This window comes from Pteronotus mesoamericanus, unplaced genomic scaffold (genome assembly GCF_021234165.1).
Source record: "Pteronotus mesoamericanus isolate MK-2021 breed Mesoamerican mustached bat unplaced genomic scaffold, CSHL_Meso_final contig_27, whole genome shotgun sequence".
Taxonomy (NCBI): domain Eukaryota; kingdom Metazoa; phylum Chordata; class Mammalia; order Chiroptera; family Mormoopidae; genus Pteronotus; species Pteronotus mesoamericanus.
Window position 1 is genome coordinate 22,636,847 of NW_026555115.1, and position 20,654 is coordinate 22,657,500.

Below are 20,654 nucleotides of genomic sequence, written 5' to 3' on the forward strand. Positions count from 1 at the left end.
GATCCACCTCCTCCACCTGCCAGCTCCTGCAGCACAGGGGTCTTTCCTTGCCCTCTTCAGGGACTTGTAGATGCTTCATAAAGTCACTCAGCAGGCTGCTGTGGCCTGTTCCCCAGCCACCTCATCCCTCTCACTTGGAAGAGGGAACGAAGGTGGCCCCTCCTCCTCCACCCCCCCACCTCCAGGCGAGGCAGCGCCTGCTTGCACCGGCTGGGCTTGCCTTCCGAGGAAGCTGGGTCAGGCACTCTCTGCCCCTCAGAGAGAGTTTGGGGCTAGAGTTCTGTCCCGACCATTGCTCTGCTCCTAATTGGTTGTTAGTAATGACTGGGGGCAAGTTTAACTGTCTCTCTGGACATCTTTGTCCTCATTAGAAAAATGAGGGGGTTGGAATAGAGGATCTCAGAGATGATACCTTACATAAAATCTCCAGTCTGAGTTATTTAAAAAGAAAAAAAACTCAGGCAAAAATAAACTGCCCTCCACTCCCATTCCCCTCAGGGCTGAATTTGGTTTCTGGAACCTATCAGCAGACTCAGACTTCTGCAGCTTCAGCACTTTTCCTGCCTGACACGCGGGAGGGGTGAGGAGGGTAGGGCTGTTCAGACTCTCCCTGGTAGAGGCAGCTCTGACTGCTCAAGTGAGGCCTCATTGCAGAAAAGAACATAGTGACTGCTGCCTGCCAAGGGCTGGCTGCCTCCTTTGTCTTGAGGAACCGAGCTGGGCTCTTCACAGGACCAAGCCCACTGGAAAGGGGCCAGAGGAGGCGGGCCGTCCCGGTACTGGGGAAAGGACGCAGAGGAGGCAGCACTGGCCGCCATCCCACCATGACCATGCTTCCCCCAACCCCTCAGGTGGGGAGACTTCAGGTAGGGGGAGATCATGCAGAGGCCGGAGAGGGGAAGGTTTTCCTTTGGCCCAGTTGGTATAGTAAGAGCTACCGTGGGCAGCAGGCCAGGAGCCTGGCTCTGGCCTGACTGGTTTCAATAAATAAAAACACAGTTTGTTATTATTTGTTTGCCTGTTTTGTTTTATATGTACATCGTCTCCCTCTATTCATTCATCAACTCAGCAGACCTGTGCTGAGTACCTGCTATATGCCAAGCACTGGGGATACAAAGAGGACTAAGGAACCTGCTCTTCCTGAGTTCAGTGGCCTACAAGAGGAAACAGACACATAGTAGCCAAGACGAGAAGTGCCAGAGCAAAGTCAGCCTTCGATGAAGGGGGCAAATGAGCATATGGGAAGGAGGTCATGGAAAAACCCAAGTCAGGAGAAATAGAGCTAATCTAAACACAGTGCAAAGAAGATTCAGTGTAAATCTGTTTACTTAAAATTATTTCTAGTATTTAGAAAGTCCTTTTATTAATGGGAGAGATCTGGTTCTTCTTGCTGAAACACGTAACGAATTACAGATCAGCAAATCTATTAGCGTGCAATCAGGGTTTATTAGTGATCCATTCCCATGGAAGAGACTGGCCCTAGCTAAGGTGGGGGCCAAAAGGCATGGGTTCAGGGCAAAGCAGAACAGCGCAAGTAAGGCTGGCTGATGGCCAGGGTGGCAAGCGCAGCCCCAGGTGCCAGAGAGCCAAGGGAAAGAGTCCTTTATTCTAAGGGCTTATATAGTTGGTGGGATGAAGATAAAAAAGTTACATACTGATTGGTGGGTACAGGTGGTGCCAGCTCTCCCAGGCGCAGGGGGAGGGCTGGGGGACACGACTACCCAAACTTAGGCATGTGTGGGGGTCCATTAGCCTGAATCCTTACCTTACCCGAGACCCCATTTGTTCATCTTGTTGAAAAACAGATAGTGATAGGAGGCAGTTAATTAAAGTTGGGGCAGTCACCCACAGTTATTTATGGGCTCTTTCCTTAAGCACTAGAGACGAGAGGCAGGCATTTAACCAAAGTTGTTTTACGGGCTTCTTTGAGGCACTGTGGACCCTCTCTTGCCTTCCAAGCCTTGGGATGAAAGCACAGTTTCAGAGGCTTTCCTTTCCAGATGGTGGAGAGGATACACAGAATTTCAAAGATCGCACTCCTCCGATGTTGCATGCTGTTTCTTGTGGTGTCGGAACGCCTGGCAATATTACCGGACCAGGCTCAGGACTGCTGAGTTAGTGGGCAAGACATGTCTCCCTCCTCCTCCCTGCCCTGGCTTGCTATTCATTCTACCTAAGGGCTAAAAGGCATCTCCTGGCAACCAGGATGCTGGACGCTGGCAGTAACAGCAGCTCAGTCTCCGAGTTCTTCCTATGCTATCTCCCGCCTCACTTGATTGTTCTGTCCATGTCAATGAAAGGGTAAAATAGTTAGAAACATCATCATTACACCAATTTAAAAGATTTCTAAAGTTATCAGTTACTACAGCCCACATCACTTGCCTGTTTCTTGCTCACCTTTCTGAAGATGTTTGAGACAGACTGTTGGATAGAGGAAAGATTCTAGGTGCTGCTCCCTCTCTCCTGCCTCCTGCCTTCACTTAATTCCTGCTCCTTAGTGCCAACATTCACAGTCTTGTCCCATCCCCTGCCCTGCTGCCCGGGGAGCCACTGCCCTTTGAGGGCAGGGTCCCCTTGCAAGGCTGTGCCAGTGGAAGTGTTCCCCTGTGGGGGTCAGTGTAGCATGGGGCGGGCGGATGGTAGCAGAAGCTCCAAGTAGAAGAGTCCATCTAAGACAAATGCTTAAAACTAATTCATGACCATTTAAAATTTCTCACAAATGCAGGCTCTCTCCTCCTACCCGCCACTGCCACATTCACTAAGGTTATTCTGAAAAACAATCGATGCAGTTTTCGATAATCAATGGTTTGCAAATGCCCTTAAACATAGTGGAGCATCTAATACAGAAGGGGGAGGTGGGGTCCTCTAAGAGGATGCGATTGGTGAGCTGGGAGTGGGAAGGCACATCAGGGCATCTCCAAGTACCACCACGTCTTGGAGGCCCTGTTTTCCCTTCCTTTATGCCCAATACTTTCAAAGAAAATTTTTCAGTTTTTTAGAATGCTCATAATTTTAATTCCGCAAAGCAAAAGTCATGTCATTTACCATGTCACAATGAATAAAAAAGCAAGACCCACCTGTATACTTTCTATAAGAGACACACTTTAATAGGTTGAAGATAACTAAAACGAAAAATATCCACCATGCGAACAGTAAGCATTATACCTGCTATGGCTATATTAATGTCAGGCAAAATAGACTTGGAGACAAAGAGTATTAGAAAACATAAAGAAACACTTCATAATGATAAAAATGGCAATTCCATTAGAAATACATAACAAAAAGGGGGTGAGGGAGAGAGAAAAGGGTATGGGGGGAAAACGGCGATAGAAGGAAACTTGACTTGGAGCGATGAACATACAATATACAGATAATGTGTTATAGAATTGTACTGAAACCTATATAAGTTTATTAACCAATGTCACCCTAATAAATTCAATTAAAAAGTAAATAAAAAATTTTAAAAGCCGAAAAAGAAAGACATAACAATCATAAATGTGTATGTGCCTAATAGCTTCAAAATACATGAAGCAAAAATTGACATAATTAAAAGGAGGAAGAGACAATCTCACAATTGTAGTTAGAAATTTAACACCCTTCTTACAGTAACTGATTGGACAACTAGACAAGAAAGTCAGCAAAGCCACATTATCTGAACAACACTATTAATCACCTTGACCTAATTCTTATCTACAGAACACTATATCCTATAACTGCAGAATATAATCTTTTCAAGTCTACCTGCTATATTCTCCAGTTTAGACACTTGGCGGGCCATAAAACAAGTCTCAATAAATTTAAAAGGATTGAAATCCTACAGATGATGTTCTCTTACCAAAATATAATTAAATTAGAAATCAACAATAAAATATCTAGGAAAGCTCCAAATATTTGGAAATTAAACAACATATCTTTAAATAATCCCTAGTTAGCCCTGGCTGGTGTGGCTCAGGGGACTGGGTACCAGGCTGTGAACTGAAAGGTTGCTGGCTCGATTCCCAGTCAGGACACATGCATGGGTTGCAGGCCAGGTCCCCAGTTGGGGGCATGCGAGAGGCAAGTTATCAATGTGTCTCTTGCACATTGAGGTTTCTCTCTCTCTCTATTCCTCCCTTCCTCTCTCTCTCAAAATAAATAAATAAAATCTTTAAAATATATATATATATAAATAATCCATGATTAAAGAAAGAAATCACAAGAGAAATTAAAAATATTTCCAACTAAATGATTATGAAAAGCATCATATCAAAACAGCTAACGCAGTTCTTAGAGGGAAATTTATACCTTTAATTTTTTTAAAATTGTATTTATTTACTTTTAGAGAGAGGGGAAGGGAGAGAGAAAAGGAGTGAGAGAGACATTGATGTGCAAAATATACATCGATTGGTTGCTTCTCACATGCCCCCGTTGGTGGCCTGGCCCCTAACCCAGGCATGTGCCCTGACTGGGAATCGAACTGGCAACCTTTTTGGTTTACAGGCAGGTGCTCAATCCACTGAGCCAAGCAGCCAGGGCTTTTAAATTGTTTTTTAAATTTTATTTGGAAGTTTATATTTAAATGCTTATATTTATTTTTTCTTTTTTAAATTTTATTTTTAAATCATATTTATTCTATCACAGTTGAATTCTATTACAATTTTTCCCCTTTGCCCTTCTCTACTCACCCCACCCCTCCCACCTCTGCTCCCACAGTCAGTTCCCACTCTGTTGTCCGTGTCCATGGGTCATTCATACATGTTCTTTGTCTAGTCCCTTCCCCTTCCTTCCACCATTGTCCTCTAAAATGCTTCTATTTAAAGAGAAGAAAGTTCAACATCAATGATCCAAGGTCTTACCTCAAGAAACTTAAGAAGGAGTTAAACCCAAGGTAAGCAGAAAACAGAATAATAGAGAACAAATTAATGTAGAGAAAGCAGAGAAACCAGAGAGAAAATTACCAACACCAAAAACTGATTATTTGTAAAAAGACCAGAGAATTGTTAAGTCCTAGCTTAATGGACCAAGAAAAAAGGAAGGGAACATAAATTAGAGAACACAAATATCAGAAATAAAAAGGAGTTAGGGCTATAGATCCTACATACATTAAAAGGATAATAGAGAATATAATGAAAAACTTTATGTCAAAAAATCACAACTTAGACGAAATGGAAAAACTCCTTGAAAAATAGACCTTTATCAAAACTGACCAAACTGAAACAGAAAATCTCAATGGCCCTATATCGTTTAAAGAATTTCTCCAAAGAAAGTCCCAGGCCCAGATGATTTCCCTAATGATTTATAACAGAAATTTGAGGAAAAATAACACTATCTTATGCAAACTTTATAGGAGAATAGTGCAGAAGGTAAAACTTTTAAACTCATTTTTTGAGGCCAATATTACCTGAATATCAAGACCTGGCAAAGACATTCCAGAAAAATACAATTATAGGCAATATCCCTTATGAATACAGATGTAGAATACTTAAATGGTTTGATCTGTCAAAAGACAGGCCAAAAGTAGTTGAAATAGAGTCTGTTCAATACCTGGAGAAGCCAAAACTAGGTAAAGGGGAAATGGTTGTGTCAGAAGGTGGTAAGGTACAAGATATAAAAACAAATGGAGATTAAAATACTAATGAGATTACTTTTTTCCATCTCTCCAACTAGCAGACATTAAACAAACAAACAAACACCACAACTGATGTTGGTGAGGAGAAATGTGTGTTCTCAAACATTATTGCTGGGACTGTAATCCAGCACAGCTTTTGGAGGATGGTGTGGCAATGCCTGTGAAAAGTAGGGATTCTGACAATGCACCTTCCATTCTTAGACCCACTTCCTATAACAGGAGAAGGGCAAGTCTTAAGTGAGCAAAGATGTTGATAGTATAGTGTTGGGTGTAAAAGAGCAGATTTCATACAAAACATTTTATAAAATATCATATTTTAATGAATTGTATTTATGTATATATACATGGTGGGGGGGAGATTGTTCCGAATTATAGTGATTGTTTCTGAACCTTGGTATTAAGGAATTTTTTTTTTTTTTTTTTTTTTTGCGTGTTGGTATTTCCTGACTTTTATAAATAATGACATAACTGTCTCTGCAGCAAGAAAAAAAATGGCCCTGGCTGGTGTGGCTCAGTGGATTGACTGCTGGACTGCATAGCAAAGGGTTGCCGGTTCAATTCTCAGTCAGGGCACATGCCTGGGCATAGGGGGCATGCAAGAGGCAACCACACATTGATGTTTCTCTTCTTCTCTTTCTCCCTCTCTTCCCCTCTCTCTAAAATAAAAAAATAAAATCTTTAAAGAAAAAAAAGAATGAAAGTTCAGTAAAGAAACAATGTGACAGGGACCTCTGGTCAAGTTGGAGGTGTAGGTGAACACGGCTCGCCTCCTTGCACAACCACATCAAAATTACAGCTTAACTACAGAACAATCATCACTCTGAACCGTCAGTAAGCAACTGAATGGAAGTCTGACAACTACAGAACTAAAGAAACCACATCCATCCAGACTGGTAGGAGAAGCAGAGACGTAGAGACAGGGAATGGGCTGGTCCCACACTCAAGAGCAGTGGATAAAAATACCAGAGGGATATCTCAGGAATGAGGAGTCCCAGGCCCACACCAGGCCCCCAAGCACAGGGCTTCAGTGCTAGGAAGATAAGCCCCCATAACTTCAGGCTGCAAGAAATCAGTGGGGTTTGAGTCAGTGAAAGGAACTACTGGAGTCCCAAGCACTGCATCTTGAAGAACCCACACATGGACTTACTCAGACCTACTCCATCTGAGCTCCAGCACTGGGATACCAGCTTGAAAGACACCCGTGGGATAGGGGGAGGAACTGAAGTGTTTGGTCTCAGGGCAAGAGCTGGGGGACAGCTTTCTCCCAAACAGAAAGGCAGCCAGGGGCCATCGATACTTTCCTGAACCCCACCTCCACAGAGCCACAGAGCTGGCAGGCTGGTGCCGTATTTGCAACTCCAACAACATGGCTCACAGGGTTTGTTCCGCCCTAGGGATTCCATAAGCCTCCACATGGCCCATCAAAGCTGTTAACAGTGGCTTTTCCATATGAATGGCTGATCTCAGGCTTCACATCTTCCTAAATCCTCTCAATCAAGCAACAACTAGTCTCAGTGAGCCGCCTGCCCCCATACCTCTGGCTAAGCAGCCCCAGGCCCAGCACTAGCAGCAGCCAGCCTTGGATCACAGTTTGGCTTTGTCAAGGAAACTCCAATCCCAGAACAAGTAGCAGCCATCTGCAGATTGCTTTGTAGCTCATGCTGGGTGGCCCTAGGCAGAACACAGGTGGTAGCTGAGCTTGGCCTGCACCACTGGGAAACCCAGAGCGGGCACACCCAGTGGACAGCTACAGACCATGTCAGAGCACTGCCACCCTGCCCCCGGACAGCTGATTCTCCACAAGGGCGCAGATTGGTGGTCAGTGGTTACAGTCAGTCCTTGCAGCTGACTGGCCTGGGTAAATCCCTCCCATTGACTGGCCAACAGCAACCAAGGCTTAACTACAAGAGGAGGGTATATTCAGCCCACACAATGGGTGCACCTTAAGTACCCAGCGTGGGTGATAGTGGAGGCTGTGTCACTGGACCGTATAGGACACCTACTATATTAGGCCATGCTACTAAGACAGGGAGTCATAGCAGCTCTACTTAATACATAGAAACAAATACAGGGAGACTGCCAAAACAAGGAGACAAAGAAACATTGTCCCAGTGAAAGAAGAGACCAAAACTTCAGAAAAAGAAGTAAAGAAAATGGAGATGAGCAATTTATCAGATGCACAATTCAAAACACTGGTTATAAGGAAGCTTAAGGAACTTAGTGAGTACCTCAACACAAAGAAAAAAAAAGGAGGGGGCCCTGCAGAAATAAAGGATATATTAATGGAAAAATGGAAATAAAGAACAATTTACAGGGAATCAATAGTAGAATGGAAGAGGCTGAGAATCAAAGCAATGATATGGAACATAGGGAAACAAAAATTACCAATCAGAACAACAATAAGAAAAAAGAATCCAAAAAAACAAGCATAGTATAAGAAGCCTCCGGGACAACTTCAAGTGTACCAACATTGGCATCATAAGAGTGCCAGAAAAAAAAGAGAAAGAGCAAGAAATCGGAAATCTATTTGAAAAAATAATGAAAGCAACTTCCCTAATTTAGTGAATGAAATAGACATGCAAGTCCAAGAAGCACACAGTCCCAAACAAGATGGACGAAAAGAGGACCACACCAAGACACATCATAATTAAAAGGCCAAAGGGTAAATATAAAGAGAGAATCTTAAAAGCAGCAAGAGAAAAGGTCTTATTTATTTCCTTCCAGAGAGAGGGGAAGGAAAGGAGAAAGAGCAGGAGAGAAACATCAATGTATGGTTGCCGTTCACGCGTCCCCAACCAGGGACCTGGCCTGCAACCCAGGCACATACCCTGACTGGGAATCAAACCAGCAACCCCTTGCCTCGCAGTCTGGCACCCAATCCACTGAGCCACACCAGCCAGGGCTTTATTCTGTATTTTTGATGCTTTGACATCTTATGACCTTGCTGACTCTTGAGAGACTGCCCCTCCCAGTGTTAGTCAATTCTTAGAGACAGTAAATGTCTGTCTATGTGGGCAGCTTTCATACGGAAACCCACCAATCCAAACCGCATATTCCCAAATACCTTCTTCATGGGTTCTTATTCTCTGGGCCACAATTCCCTTTCCCTAGCTATCCCAGGACCAGCTACCAGACAACTCGGGCAGCCCCCTACACCAGAGTCTGCTAAGATTATTCAAACTAACCAATCTTAAATGTGTTTACCCTTGCCTCCCCTATTCTTCCCACAGAAACCACACTAAAGGCTTGTGCCCATGTTTTCCCTTTTCACTCTGCTTCCCTGTGTGGTCCCCACACATGGTATACTGTGCCTCCTGTTTCTAGGGATCTATGAGTGTAAAAAAGTCTTCTTTCATGACAGTCATTTCCATGACTGTGTTTCTTACCATGCGTGGTGAAAACATACCCCGAGTACCCTTAAAACAGTGAATATATGTGATTTCCCTAGGTCTACTACTAATTTCATTCAGCAAAAGCAAAAAGTTTAATCTGATTCTGTTGTGGCAGCAACACTATAGCCTATAGGCTGGTTTCTCCAAATTGGGATCTATTTTTTTTTCTTTTTCTTCTCAGTGCAGTGTCTATACATTTTCGGGGGGTGGGGAGGGGGACAAATGAATAGTATGACCTCTCTTGCTGAACTCCTAAAAACAAATCCCCTAAAATGAAACACTCAAATGGATTTAACATAATATTTGAGAAGAAAGTAAAACAAAAGAACCCTACATTACCACCCCCCATCAGAATTATGTAATAAATCCTTTGTAGCTTGGAGGCAGCCCTAGTTCTCAAAGATCAGTTGGTCTGACAGTTTATGAATACCAAAGAAAACTTGCCATTTCTAGAGGATCAATCGCCAGGCATTGTTTACAAAGTACCCTTGCAGGTAAGCTGCTACTCACATGTACAATGTTATTTGAGAGGTGCCACATGCACACACGTCCCCCAAAATACTCTGGTCACTGGTCTGCCACAGTGCTTCCTCCCAACCTACCTGGTTTGTTCCCTGGTTGTAGAGTAAACAGGTATTTGCTTCAGAAGACCTCCATGAAAGCATATTTAAGTCATCTGGGAGGGGAAAAATATTTCTGCTCTGTGTTAGCTTTCATGATTTTTAGCTGCCAAAGATTCCCGTTGCTGGCTTGCTACTAGGACTTTGGGGGAGTTTCTCGAGCCACAAGAGTTTAGGATATGGTTCTGTTGATTAGGGGCTGTATATTCTAGTCTTCTCCAGGGCTGAAAGCCATGAATCAGTTTGGATAACCACGTTGGCAGACAGTGAGATTGCCTGGGACAGGGCAGGTGTTTAATAAATACTTGTTGCATGTTTAGTTGAAAGATGGGAGTTTCAGTTACAGCTCTGTGCTGCATAGAACAGAACCATCTTCAGTCATATGAAGCCAATAGAGAAAATCCTGAAAGGACAGCAGGAGCCCCTAGAATTAAGGCTGGTGATCCAGGAGGAGAAAGTCACAGAATCAAGAGAGCTTTGGAGACTTAGCACACTATCCACAGGAAATTCATGACTTGGGAACAACCTGGCCCTAGCACCACCACTGGCCCAGTGATGGATGCCTCTAATCTCCAGCATCCCCTCTGACCCAAGATTCCAAATCCTGGGAATTTCAGGGTCTGAGTGGCTGAGTTGAAATAAGTTGCCTAGAGGTAGCAAAAGGATCTGAATTCTTCAACAGTAATGCGAGGCTGCGATAGAAGGTGCATACAGAGGAAGGAGAACATGACTTCATGGAGCCTGGGTAGCCAGCCAGACAGCAAGGGGATAATGGAGAGGGGAGAACAGAACCAGAAGGGTGGGGAGCTGAGAACAAGTGTTTCATGGTGTTCCTAGGCTAACACAGGAGCTCAACTATTTTTTAAATTAACGGCAAAATGAAAATCTAAATCACGCTATTCAGATATGAGACTGAAGTTCCTCTGGCTGGGTGAAGCAGGGAGAGTGTCCACACAGAGTGTGCTTCATCCCTAGATCCAACCTGGCTTGTCACCTTTGCTCTTGAGACTTCCCATTCACTCTGGAGCAGGCAGCCTCAAGTCCTCCCCCAGTGAGGGCCTAGGGTGTGGGTATCCTTCCCCTGTTTGAAACAGAAGAATGGGGAACACTTGTGCCTGAAATCCCCATGAAGTTAGCCTTGGGTGTGCCCAGGCTTTAGCCAGAGTGGAGTGAATTTGCCTTCATAGTTCAAGGAAATGCATTTCTCTGGCTTTTCAGGTAAGGAATTGACCCTCAATTTCCACCAATATTACTTGACTCCTTTTAGAGAAGAACCTCTTTTTCCTTTCCTCCATGCAGAACAGCATGGCCCAAGAGCTTGGATTCTGGGTGTCCCATAAATCTGGATTTAAATCTAAGGTCTTGTTCTTATTCCCTGGCTGTGTGGCCTTGTCAAATATTACCTGAGCCTACTTCTTGCTCTGTGAAATGGGAAAAATAATGCCTGTTTTGCAGGGGCATTTCATGAAAATGTACATAAAGTGCTGAGCATATATAAAACTGCAAGGCAGGGCATCCATACCCAATGAAAATTTCAAGTTACCATCTCTTCTCCCATCCCAGGCTTTTAACATAAACACTAGTTATGGTCTATTTCTCAGAAAGAATTTGTTAGCTTGTAGGCAGCCCCAAGAGTGGATACCAATATCTTTTTTTGAGAATTATATTATTTTGCAACGGACTGATTCTATGATTCTGCAGTAATTTCTCAGGCATGATCAAAGCTTAAATGAAATATTCCTTAAAACCTTCCAATTCCTATTTTAGTCAAGGGAAATAACTGGTTAGGTACACAAAGATATTATGTAGGAGGATGATCATTGCAGTGTTGTTTATAAAAATAACTATAGAAGATTATAAGATTAAATAAATAATAGTAATTTTTTACAGTAGCTCTCTATGTGGCCTTTAAGAAGATATTGTAAAAATATATTTAATCACATGGAAAGGTGCTTTTGCTGTATTAAGTGAATAAATTATAAAATAGCATTATAGTGTGGTTCCTTTTTTATTTTATATATGTATGATAACAGGAGGGATGTATGTTAAATATGAACAATGCTTTTCTTTGGGTGTGAGAATGTAGATGGCTTTTGTTTAATTTTTACTTATAAGTATTTTCTAATTTTCCCACAATAAAAACATATTATACATATACAAAAAAGGAGGAAATGATCATGTGACCATTTTCTGGCGTGATTTTAGACTCCTCAAGCACCCTTCTGATTTTTCAAATTTGGTTTCTTCAAGACAATCTCTAAGAATATATAGAGACAAAGTTATATCCACTGAAACAACTTAAAATGGGTATCAAAGGGAATCTTGAGGTTTTTTTCTTTTTATTTTCACAAAAAGGGATGTAAATGAAGGGAAAACAGTGCCCCTACTCTATTTTTTTTTTTTTTTTGTTTCATTTCATTTTGTTTTTTTAAAGAAACGGCAGATAGGACTTTGGCCTTCTCTCCTGTGACTGCTTTGTAAAGCCTAGAGCCCTTTATCTTGTTCCTACCCTCTGCAGGGCGAGACACTCAAGTCACTAGCCCAGGGAAATTATTCGGATGGCACTAGTACCTACTTTTCTGGGTATCTATCTCAAAACTGGGAAAAGGGAATGGATAGAAATCTGTCCCTGGAAAGATAATTTTTCCTCCTGTGAGAAAATAAAAGAGTATTCTGATTAAAAATGTTTCCTGAGAATTTGCCTAGTATGAAAAGTCCCTGATAAAATGATAAAATGCCTTCAAATATTTATTGAGTAAATGTCCTAGATTTTGTAAGAGAAAAAAAATAAGATAGAGTCCTTGTCTTAAAGGAGTCCAAAGAAAGTCTAGTCAGGGCAGACAGACATATAAATAAATAATTGTAAAATAATATGAGAAAGGTCATAACAAATTTATGAACAAAGTGATATTTAGCACATAGATGTGATAACCTAAAGTTTTAGGAAGAATGGGAGAAGACATTCCAGGAGGAAGACGAAATTGTGTGTCACAGCTTGAATTAGCTAAGTATTTGGGCAGAAAGATCAGTTTCTGGTCAGATGACTGAGACTTTGTATAGAAGGTATCTCAAGGTACCACAGTCTGGTACACCCAGTGAGTCTTTTCCAACAGGTTACCATAGTTGAATGGATTGTCAAGGAATCAGGTTCCGAAACTGAACGAAGTGTTTGTAGAAAATTATCAGAGATCTCCAGGGCTTCGTGAAATACTTAAAATAGAAGTCAAGCACTGCTTCAGCCAAGCGCTTTACTTATCTCAAACACTTGGAAGTGTTACCTTTTGCTGATTGTGTTACTCAACCTTCTGAAAGTCAATAATTTGTGCCATTCCGATCTTTCCAGGGGGAAAAAATATAACTAATAATGGCATACAAGACAAAGGACAAGAGGGAGAATGTTAGGGGCTTCCGATGTCTTTTGAGTTTCAAATTTTCTTTAGGTGATCACCAACTTGATTGGGTCCAATACCTACTCTGCTCTTCATGTTCTTGCCTTTCTTTGCTTTCTCTCCCTCCACCAGTTCTCCCGGATTTCTGAGTTTCCTAGGTTAGTAGTGACCACTTCCTTTGCAGGTGCGACTTCCACACTAGCCCCAGCCTCAACTGTAGCCCCAACTCCAGCCAGGACCGGCTGGATCTCTGAACCTCCGCCGCGGTGAGCAGGACGGGGCGGGCGAGGCAGCGGAGAGCGGAGGAGGGCAGGGCCCAGAGGTGTGGCCACGCCTGGATGGGCGGGGCCTGTCGGGAGCAGCGGCGCAGGCGCACACTGAATCCTTCGCGCTGAGCTGCAGCCATGGAACAGGCACCCCGGGACCTCGAGCGGCTTTTGCAGCCGGGGCCCCTAGAACCTCTAGGCCACACCGACGCTGGGCTGGAGGCTGTGCTCGATGAGAAAGCGGAGGGGGTCCGGGACGAGGATGGTCGTGGGGACCAAACGGTGAGGAGAAGGGGCGGTGGAGACTGCCCGGCCTGTGTCGGGGCCTAGCGGGCTGGGCTGGGCTGGGCTGGGCTGGGCTAGGCAGGGCTAGGCTGGCGGGGGCGGGTCTGCTGGGCCCGGAGACCCGGCAGTGACTGGGAAGCGGGGTGGGAAAGCTGGGCCCAGGAGCAGTGAGGGGAAGGCTCCGTGTAAAAATGGGTCTTAGGCAGGAGCGAGCGCCAGGTACTGCAGCACCAAGGGAATTCCGGTCGAGAGGGCGGCGGCGAGGGGAGCCGAGGAGCGTACCTGTGGGTGCGGTTCCGCGGGCGCGGAGGTCCGGGCTCTGAACCGTCCAGGCTGGCGCAAACGGGCTCTTCGACGATCCGGGAGCCCGGAAGTTCGGACCGCACGAGGAACGCTGATGTTTCTAGCAGCCTGGCAAAGCGTTGTGCGGAGGAGATGGCTTAATGAAGATACTGTGGGGTGTGGGCAGCGATGCCTGGGAAGGAAGATAATGGGGGACTTGAGGAACAAGTCTGGGGCAATAAAGGGTGTTCGCTTGGCTCCACAATAGGAAATTGAAGAAAATGTTGGATTCAAGAAAGGGTACAAGTTAAAAAAAAAAAAATAATTGAAACTGTTTGTTTGGCTGCACTTTAATTTGTGGATCAGTGCTGTATTTTTCAGTGGAGACTTGTCAGATATCTCCTGAATCTTCTTTGTGACTCTCCTTTGGTAATTAGTGATTTTCATTTGCTTGAGGGAAAAAGAAAATGTATCATTTTCTATTTGTAATTGTTTTCAATCCAAAGTGTTTTCGTTCGTAGTGAGTGATGGATAGACCAGGTGAAAAGAAGCGTTTCTGAAACTCAATCTAGTCCTCCACATCAGACCACCCTACCCAGTGTGCGCATTGCTCTTCCATTTTGCCGCTTCTTCTATTTTCTGAAACTACTGTTAGTGCTAATATAAAACTACCTTATGATGGATAAAGGAAAGTTAAACTTGTTTGCTGACTGTAGCTATGTATATAGAAAGACTCTTAACTTTGAGTTTAGAGACAAGATAGCCAGGAACTTCAACACAGAAGTTGAAAGTTTTGCCTGTTGGGGAAATGTCAAGGTATATAGGGCAGCATGCAGACTTTTTGGGTGAATTTTAAGTTTTCATTGAATTTTTCCCTAAGTCCTAGAACTTTTTGTGGAGAGGTCAGCATCTTAAATGTGACAAGCGTGTACACTTCTCTGGTGCATAATTTGACTCTTAATGTGATTTGCTTCTTATGCAGCAGTGTGACTTAGTTTTTCTGTTGTCTCTGTTTTAAAAAGTCATTGTGAAGTGTGTAATTAATGCAGAGAAGTTTCCCACAAAATAATGATCAGTTCCTTTGAATCCGGTATATTCTGGGTTATAGCCACACCACACACCACAGAGGTAGCCAGTATTTTGAACTTTGTATTAACAATTTTCTTGCTTTGTTTAATCTTTACCATATGTATCCCTAAAGAATATATTTAATTTTATTTGATTTTGAAATTTACATAAGTGGAGTAATTTTAGTGTGATTTTATTTCTTAATATTAATGGTTTTGGAATTCATCCAAAATGTGACTTTGTTCGTTTATATTCTTGGCTTTATAGTATGCCATTTTATAGATAATCTGTCGTTGATTTCTCTTTTCTTGGGGTTGTTACAAGATTCTTGCTCTTTCTAAAAAATTACCACTACCATGAACTTCTTCCTGTATATCTCTTGGTACAAATTGTATTAGAGTCTAGTATAAATTTAGGAGTGGAATTGCAGGATTGTAGGGTAGTAGTAGCATGTTCAACCCTAGTAGGTAGTGCCAAGTTGTTTTCAGACTGAGTATACCTGTTTATACTCACATCAGCAGTGCCTGATACTCTCTACCCTCATCAGTACTTAATATCAGACTTTAAAATATTTGTCAATCTTGTAGATATGTGTTAAAGCAATTTAGGTTGTTTCAAAAGGTAAAAATCATCTTTTCTTGGCTACATCATGAATTTAATTTTGGTTATGATGATAAAATTTTGGTGGGTTTTTTTTGTGTGTGAAAACCTTTAGAAATTTAGTATGAAGTTACAACTGCAGTATAAAATCAATTTATGTTAATTTAAAAGTAATTATAAATATCTCATTTAAAAAACTTAACGTATGTTCAGTTTAAGATGTTTGAAAACCCAAAGATCCCATCACTCAGAAGAGGTTGTAGTTATATTGTGTTACCTGACATTATAGGAAAATGTTGGTAATATGTGTTCCAAGAGACCATCTCTTAGTGACCAAACTTAGTAATTCATAGAGATACAAGCCATTTGTACAGTATTTCAGAATTACCAGGAATTTAAAGACACATACATTCATAAACTTTGTACACTGTTCCCTGTTCCCAAAAAACTATTCAGACCCTCCTTAAAGGGTTATATGCTCTTTTTCCCTCTTTCTATACCTTCTTTTACTCCAGTTCCTCCCCAGTTGAGAAGTATTGCTAAAACTATCATAACCTTGCTACTGTTTACTGATAGGGATGTGGTCTGGGCAGAAAGGTAAGTTAGATTTATTCTTTGTGTGTGCTATTCATGGTAAGGCTCTGCTCTTTAATTTTCAACTTATCCTGGACAGGCAGATAAAGATGAAGCAGAATTTCACATATAAGTGATTTGGCCAAGGTTATTAGGTAGTCAGCTGGTGGTTGGGACTTGAGGCCAAGTCTTCCTGGCTTTGAAATTAATCTGCCCATTGAGCCATGTAGCTTCATTTAAAAAAAAAAAAAAAGGTAAAAATAGTCTTGTAAATTGTCCCAATACTGTATTTTAAATTTTTGGTTAAGATTGAGTTGTAATTTTAAAAAGAAAAAGGTATGAACAGTATGTTGATTTATCACACAGCTTTTTTACCACAAAAATGTCTATGCAGATAGTGTACAGAGGTGGCAAAAAGCTCACCTCATGAGCCTCTGCAAATTTTGGGCAGAGAGTAATTTGTACCAAATTCCCCACACCTAGGGGTAGTGGAAACAAGCACTGCCTAAGACTTGTAGGTGTCTCCTGGTTTTAAACATCACTAATCAATATTCTAAATTCTATTCTTACTCTGTAGTACTTTTTTTTAAATGAGTGTTCAGTCCTCTTTCTTTCCATTCTTGTCTAATTAGAAGTCTCCTTTCTTTTCCTTTTGTACTTTTTCCATGTAAGGAGAGTGCATTCTTTTTTTTTTTTTTTTTTAGTGTTGCCAGTTCTATTTAAAGTAATTTAGAATATGGAAAAATGAGAGAGGAATTCAGTCTCCAAGAAAGTAGTAATTAGTTCTGGTAGAAGAGAGGAAGTAGCAAGGGAATAGCAGTACAAATACTTCTTTTTTAGGCTGCAAAATTCCATTGAGTTGGTAGTTAACAGTATTTACTCAGAGAAGAACCATTGCCTAAGTGAATTTCTTAAAAGGAGAGTCCTCTAGGCCCAGGAATGCTGGTGGGGACAAAGAATGCTTGAGCAACTGGTACTTAGAAATTATTATAGCTCTGGCCATATAGCTCAGTTGGTTAAAACGTTGTCCTGATAAGATACACCAAGGTTGTGAGTTCAGTCTTTGGTAAGGGAGATTATCTACCCCGCCCCCCAACACCCATTTCTCCCTCCCTCTCTCTCCCCTTCTCCCTTCCTCTCTCTCTAGAATTAAAAAAAAAATTCCTGTACACAATTAGCATCTTCAGTGACTGGCTGCAGAGAACTAAATGGAGTAGGCTAGAAGTGGAAGATTTGAAGCCTTTCTGGGTGAGGATAACAAAAAAGTAAAAAATGTATAGGCATAGTTACAGAATTTACAAGTTTAGCAGCTAATGATTATATCATATGCCCTTTGATATTTTTATATATATTTTTCATTAAAAAGAAGTGTTGGCACAATCCGCCAAATCAATTTTATGAATCATGAATATATTGTGATTCAGTTTGGAAAACTGTTCTAACTTACATGTATTATTTCAAATGAAAATTAATGTTTTTGGGGTAGCTATGCTATTTAAAATTTTTTTAAATAGATAAAAAGCACAAGAAAAAAAGGTCATGTATTATAACCCTATTTTTCTTTGGATAGCTCTCTGACCTTTTTCAATAACATAGAAGCGTCACACCTAGAAAAAAAGATTCTAAGGAAATATACCAATATATCAATAGTGTTAGCACTGGGTTGTAGGATAAAAGGTGGTTTACAGTTACTTAATTTTTCCCCGTACTTTTGAATTTGTGTACATTAAGCATATTTTAATTTTCATAATCAGAAAAACGTAAATGTACAAGTAATAGATGATAGGTTATACTTGATCTCTTGTTATGTGCTAGACAACTTTTAAAACTTTTTATGCATTAATTCATGAAACACTACCAACAACATTATGAGTTAGGTACTTTTAGCCCCATTTTAGAGATGAGGAAACGGAGGCAGAGAGGTTAAATAACTTCTCCAGAGTTACACAGCTAATTTGGCAGAGATAGGATTCAAATTCTGGCAAGCCGGTTACTTAATCTGAGGGAAAAATTGATCTCCTGATTAACTGATTGGCCTGATGCTACATCTGTTTCCTTATTTATGTTTGCCTCTCTATAATTTTTATGCCTTCTGAACCAAGCTGACTTCTGGCTAAGGTGGAGGCATAGGTAGATATACTTTGCCTCCTCACACAACCAAAAGGACAACAAATTTAAAAACAGAATGACCAGAGCTGCTAGAAAATTGAACTGTATGGAAGTCCAACAAACAATGAGTTAAAGAAGAAACATTCATCCAGACTGCAGACCAATAGGAGGGGCGGAGATGGGCAGCCAGGGCAGAGAGAACATGCAGCAAGGTGGCAGCTGGTGGACCAGGTGGTCCCACATTTACATGTGGATAAACTGGGAGTAACAGCTGGGGAGCGAGATGGACTGCGCAATCCAGGGTCCCATTGTGGTAAAAGAAAGCCTCAAAGCCTCGGGCTATAAAAGCCTGTAGGGGTTGTGGCGGTGGGAGAAACTCTCAGCCTCACAGGAGAGTTTGTTGGAGAGACCTAAAGGGTCCTAGAACATACATAAGCCCACCCACCCAGGAATCAGCACCAGAAGGGCCCAATATGCTTGTGGGTAGCAGCGGAAGTGACTGAAAGCCTGCCAGGAGCTGAGCAAGTGGCATTGTTCCCTCTTGGACCCCTCCCCTACATAGAGAGTCACGACACAGTGACCTGGGTTGCCTGCCCTGGGGAGTATCAAAGGCTCTGCCCCTTACAACGTAACAGGTGCACTGAGAAAAAGAAATACGGCCCAAATGAAAGAACAGATCAAAGCTTCAAAAATAGAACTAAGCGATGAACAGATAGGCAACCTAGCAGATGCACAGTTCAAAACACTGGTAATCAGGATGTTAACAGATTTGGTTGACTGTGGTCGCAAAATGAAGGAAAAAGTGAAGGCTATGCAAAGTGAAATAAAGAAAAATACCCAGGGAACCAACAGTAAAGGGAAGGAAACATGGGACTCAAATCAACGATTGGGAGCAGAAGGAAGAGATAAACATTCAACCAGAACAAAATGAAGAAACAACAATTTTAAAAAATGAGGAGAAGCGTGGGAGTCTCTGGGACAACTTTGAACATTCCAACATCTGAATCATAGGGATGCCAGAAGGAGAAGAGGAAGAGCAAGAAATTGAAAACTTAGCTGAAAAAATAATGAAGGAGAACTTCCCAATCTGGTGAAGGAAATGGACTTCTAGGAAGTGCAGGAAGCTCAGAGAGTCCCAAAGAATTTGGAACTAAGGAAGCGCACACCAAGGCACATCATAATTATATTACCCAAGATTAAAGATTAGGAGAGAATCTTAAAAGTGGCAAGAGAAAAGGAGAGAGTTACCTACAAAGGAATTCCCATAGACAGTCAGCCGACTAATCAAAAGAAACCTTGCAGGCAAGAAGGGGCTGGAAAGAAGTATTCAAAGTCATGAAAGGCAAAGACTTACATCCTAGATTACTCCATCCAACAAAGCTATCGATTAGGATGGAAGGGCAGATAAAGTGCTTCCCAGATAAGGTCAAGTTAAGGAGTTCATCATCACCAAGCCCCTCTTATATGAAATGTTAAAGGGACTTGTCTACAAAAAAGAGGATGATCAAAAAACATGAACAGCAAAATGACAACAAACTCACAACTATCAATAACTGAACCAACCCCCCCCCCCCAAAAATGGAAACAAAGTAAACAAGCAACTGGAACAGGAACAGAATCACAGAAATGGAGATCAGCAGGGGACGGGGTGGGAGGGCGGGGAGGGTTAGCGGGGAGAATGGGGGAAAAGGTACAGGGAATAAAAAGCATAAATGGTAGGTAGAAAATAGACAGGGGGAGGTTAAGAATAATATAGGAAATGGCCAAAAGTACTTTTATGTATGATCATAGACATGAACTAAGGGAGGCGGGGAATGCTGGTGGGAGGAGGTATGCAGGACGGAGGGGAATAAAGGGGAGAAAAAAGTGGAGCAACTGTAATAGCATAATCAATAAAATATATATTAAATAATTTTTATGCCTTTTGTTTTAAGTCTTTCTCTTTTTACCATTGTGAATTGAGTATATTTACATTTAATATCCTAATTGTCTTTGTTTTTAGTTGATTTTTAAAGATTTTATTTATTTTTTAAGAGATTTTTAGAGAGAAGGGAAGAAAGGGAGAGAAACATCAATGTTGAGAGAAACATCATCAATCAGTTGCCTCCGCACATCCCCAACTGGGGACCTGGCCTGCAACCCAGACATGTGCCCTGACTGGGAATCAATCCAGCCAGCAATCTTTTGGTCCACAGGCTGGTGCTCAGTCCACTGAGCCATACCAGCTAGGGCTAGTGTCACTCTTTCTTTAATGACATTCTTCACGCTGGTGAGAAGTCCACTTTGAATACATCTAAAATATAGTATGTCTTTAAAATTTGTCCCTCGTCTCATCTTCCAGTCATCAAGTCAATCCACTTATAAAAATCTTGAATGTGTTCTTTTAATGGCTGTGAGGATTAGTTAAGTTATCCTTGATATTGGTAGCATAAGCAATTTTTATATCATCTTTCAAACACTAC

The 20,654-nt window shown here is 41.8% G+C and overlaps 1 protein-coding gene across 1 annotated transcript in view; it reads left to right on the top strand.

Annotated features, from left to right (window-relative positions):
* Positions 1–13,362: 13,362 nt before the first annotated feature.
* SNX4 (sorting nexin 4) overlaps positions 13,363–20,654 on the top strand; it is a 73,355-nt gene continuing 66,063 nt past the window's right edge. The window contains exon 1 of the mRNA XM_054575173.1: positions 13,363–13,557. Within this exon, the coding sequence (XP_054431148.1) occupies positions 13,414–13,557 (144 nt within the window). The 5' untranslated portion in view covers positions 13,363–13,413. The remainder of the gene's footprint in view (positions 13,558–20,654) is intronic.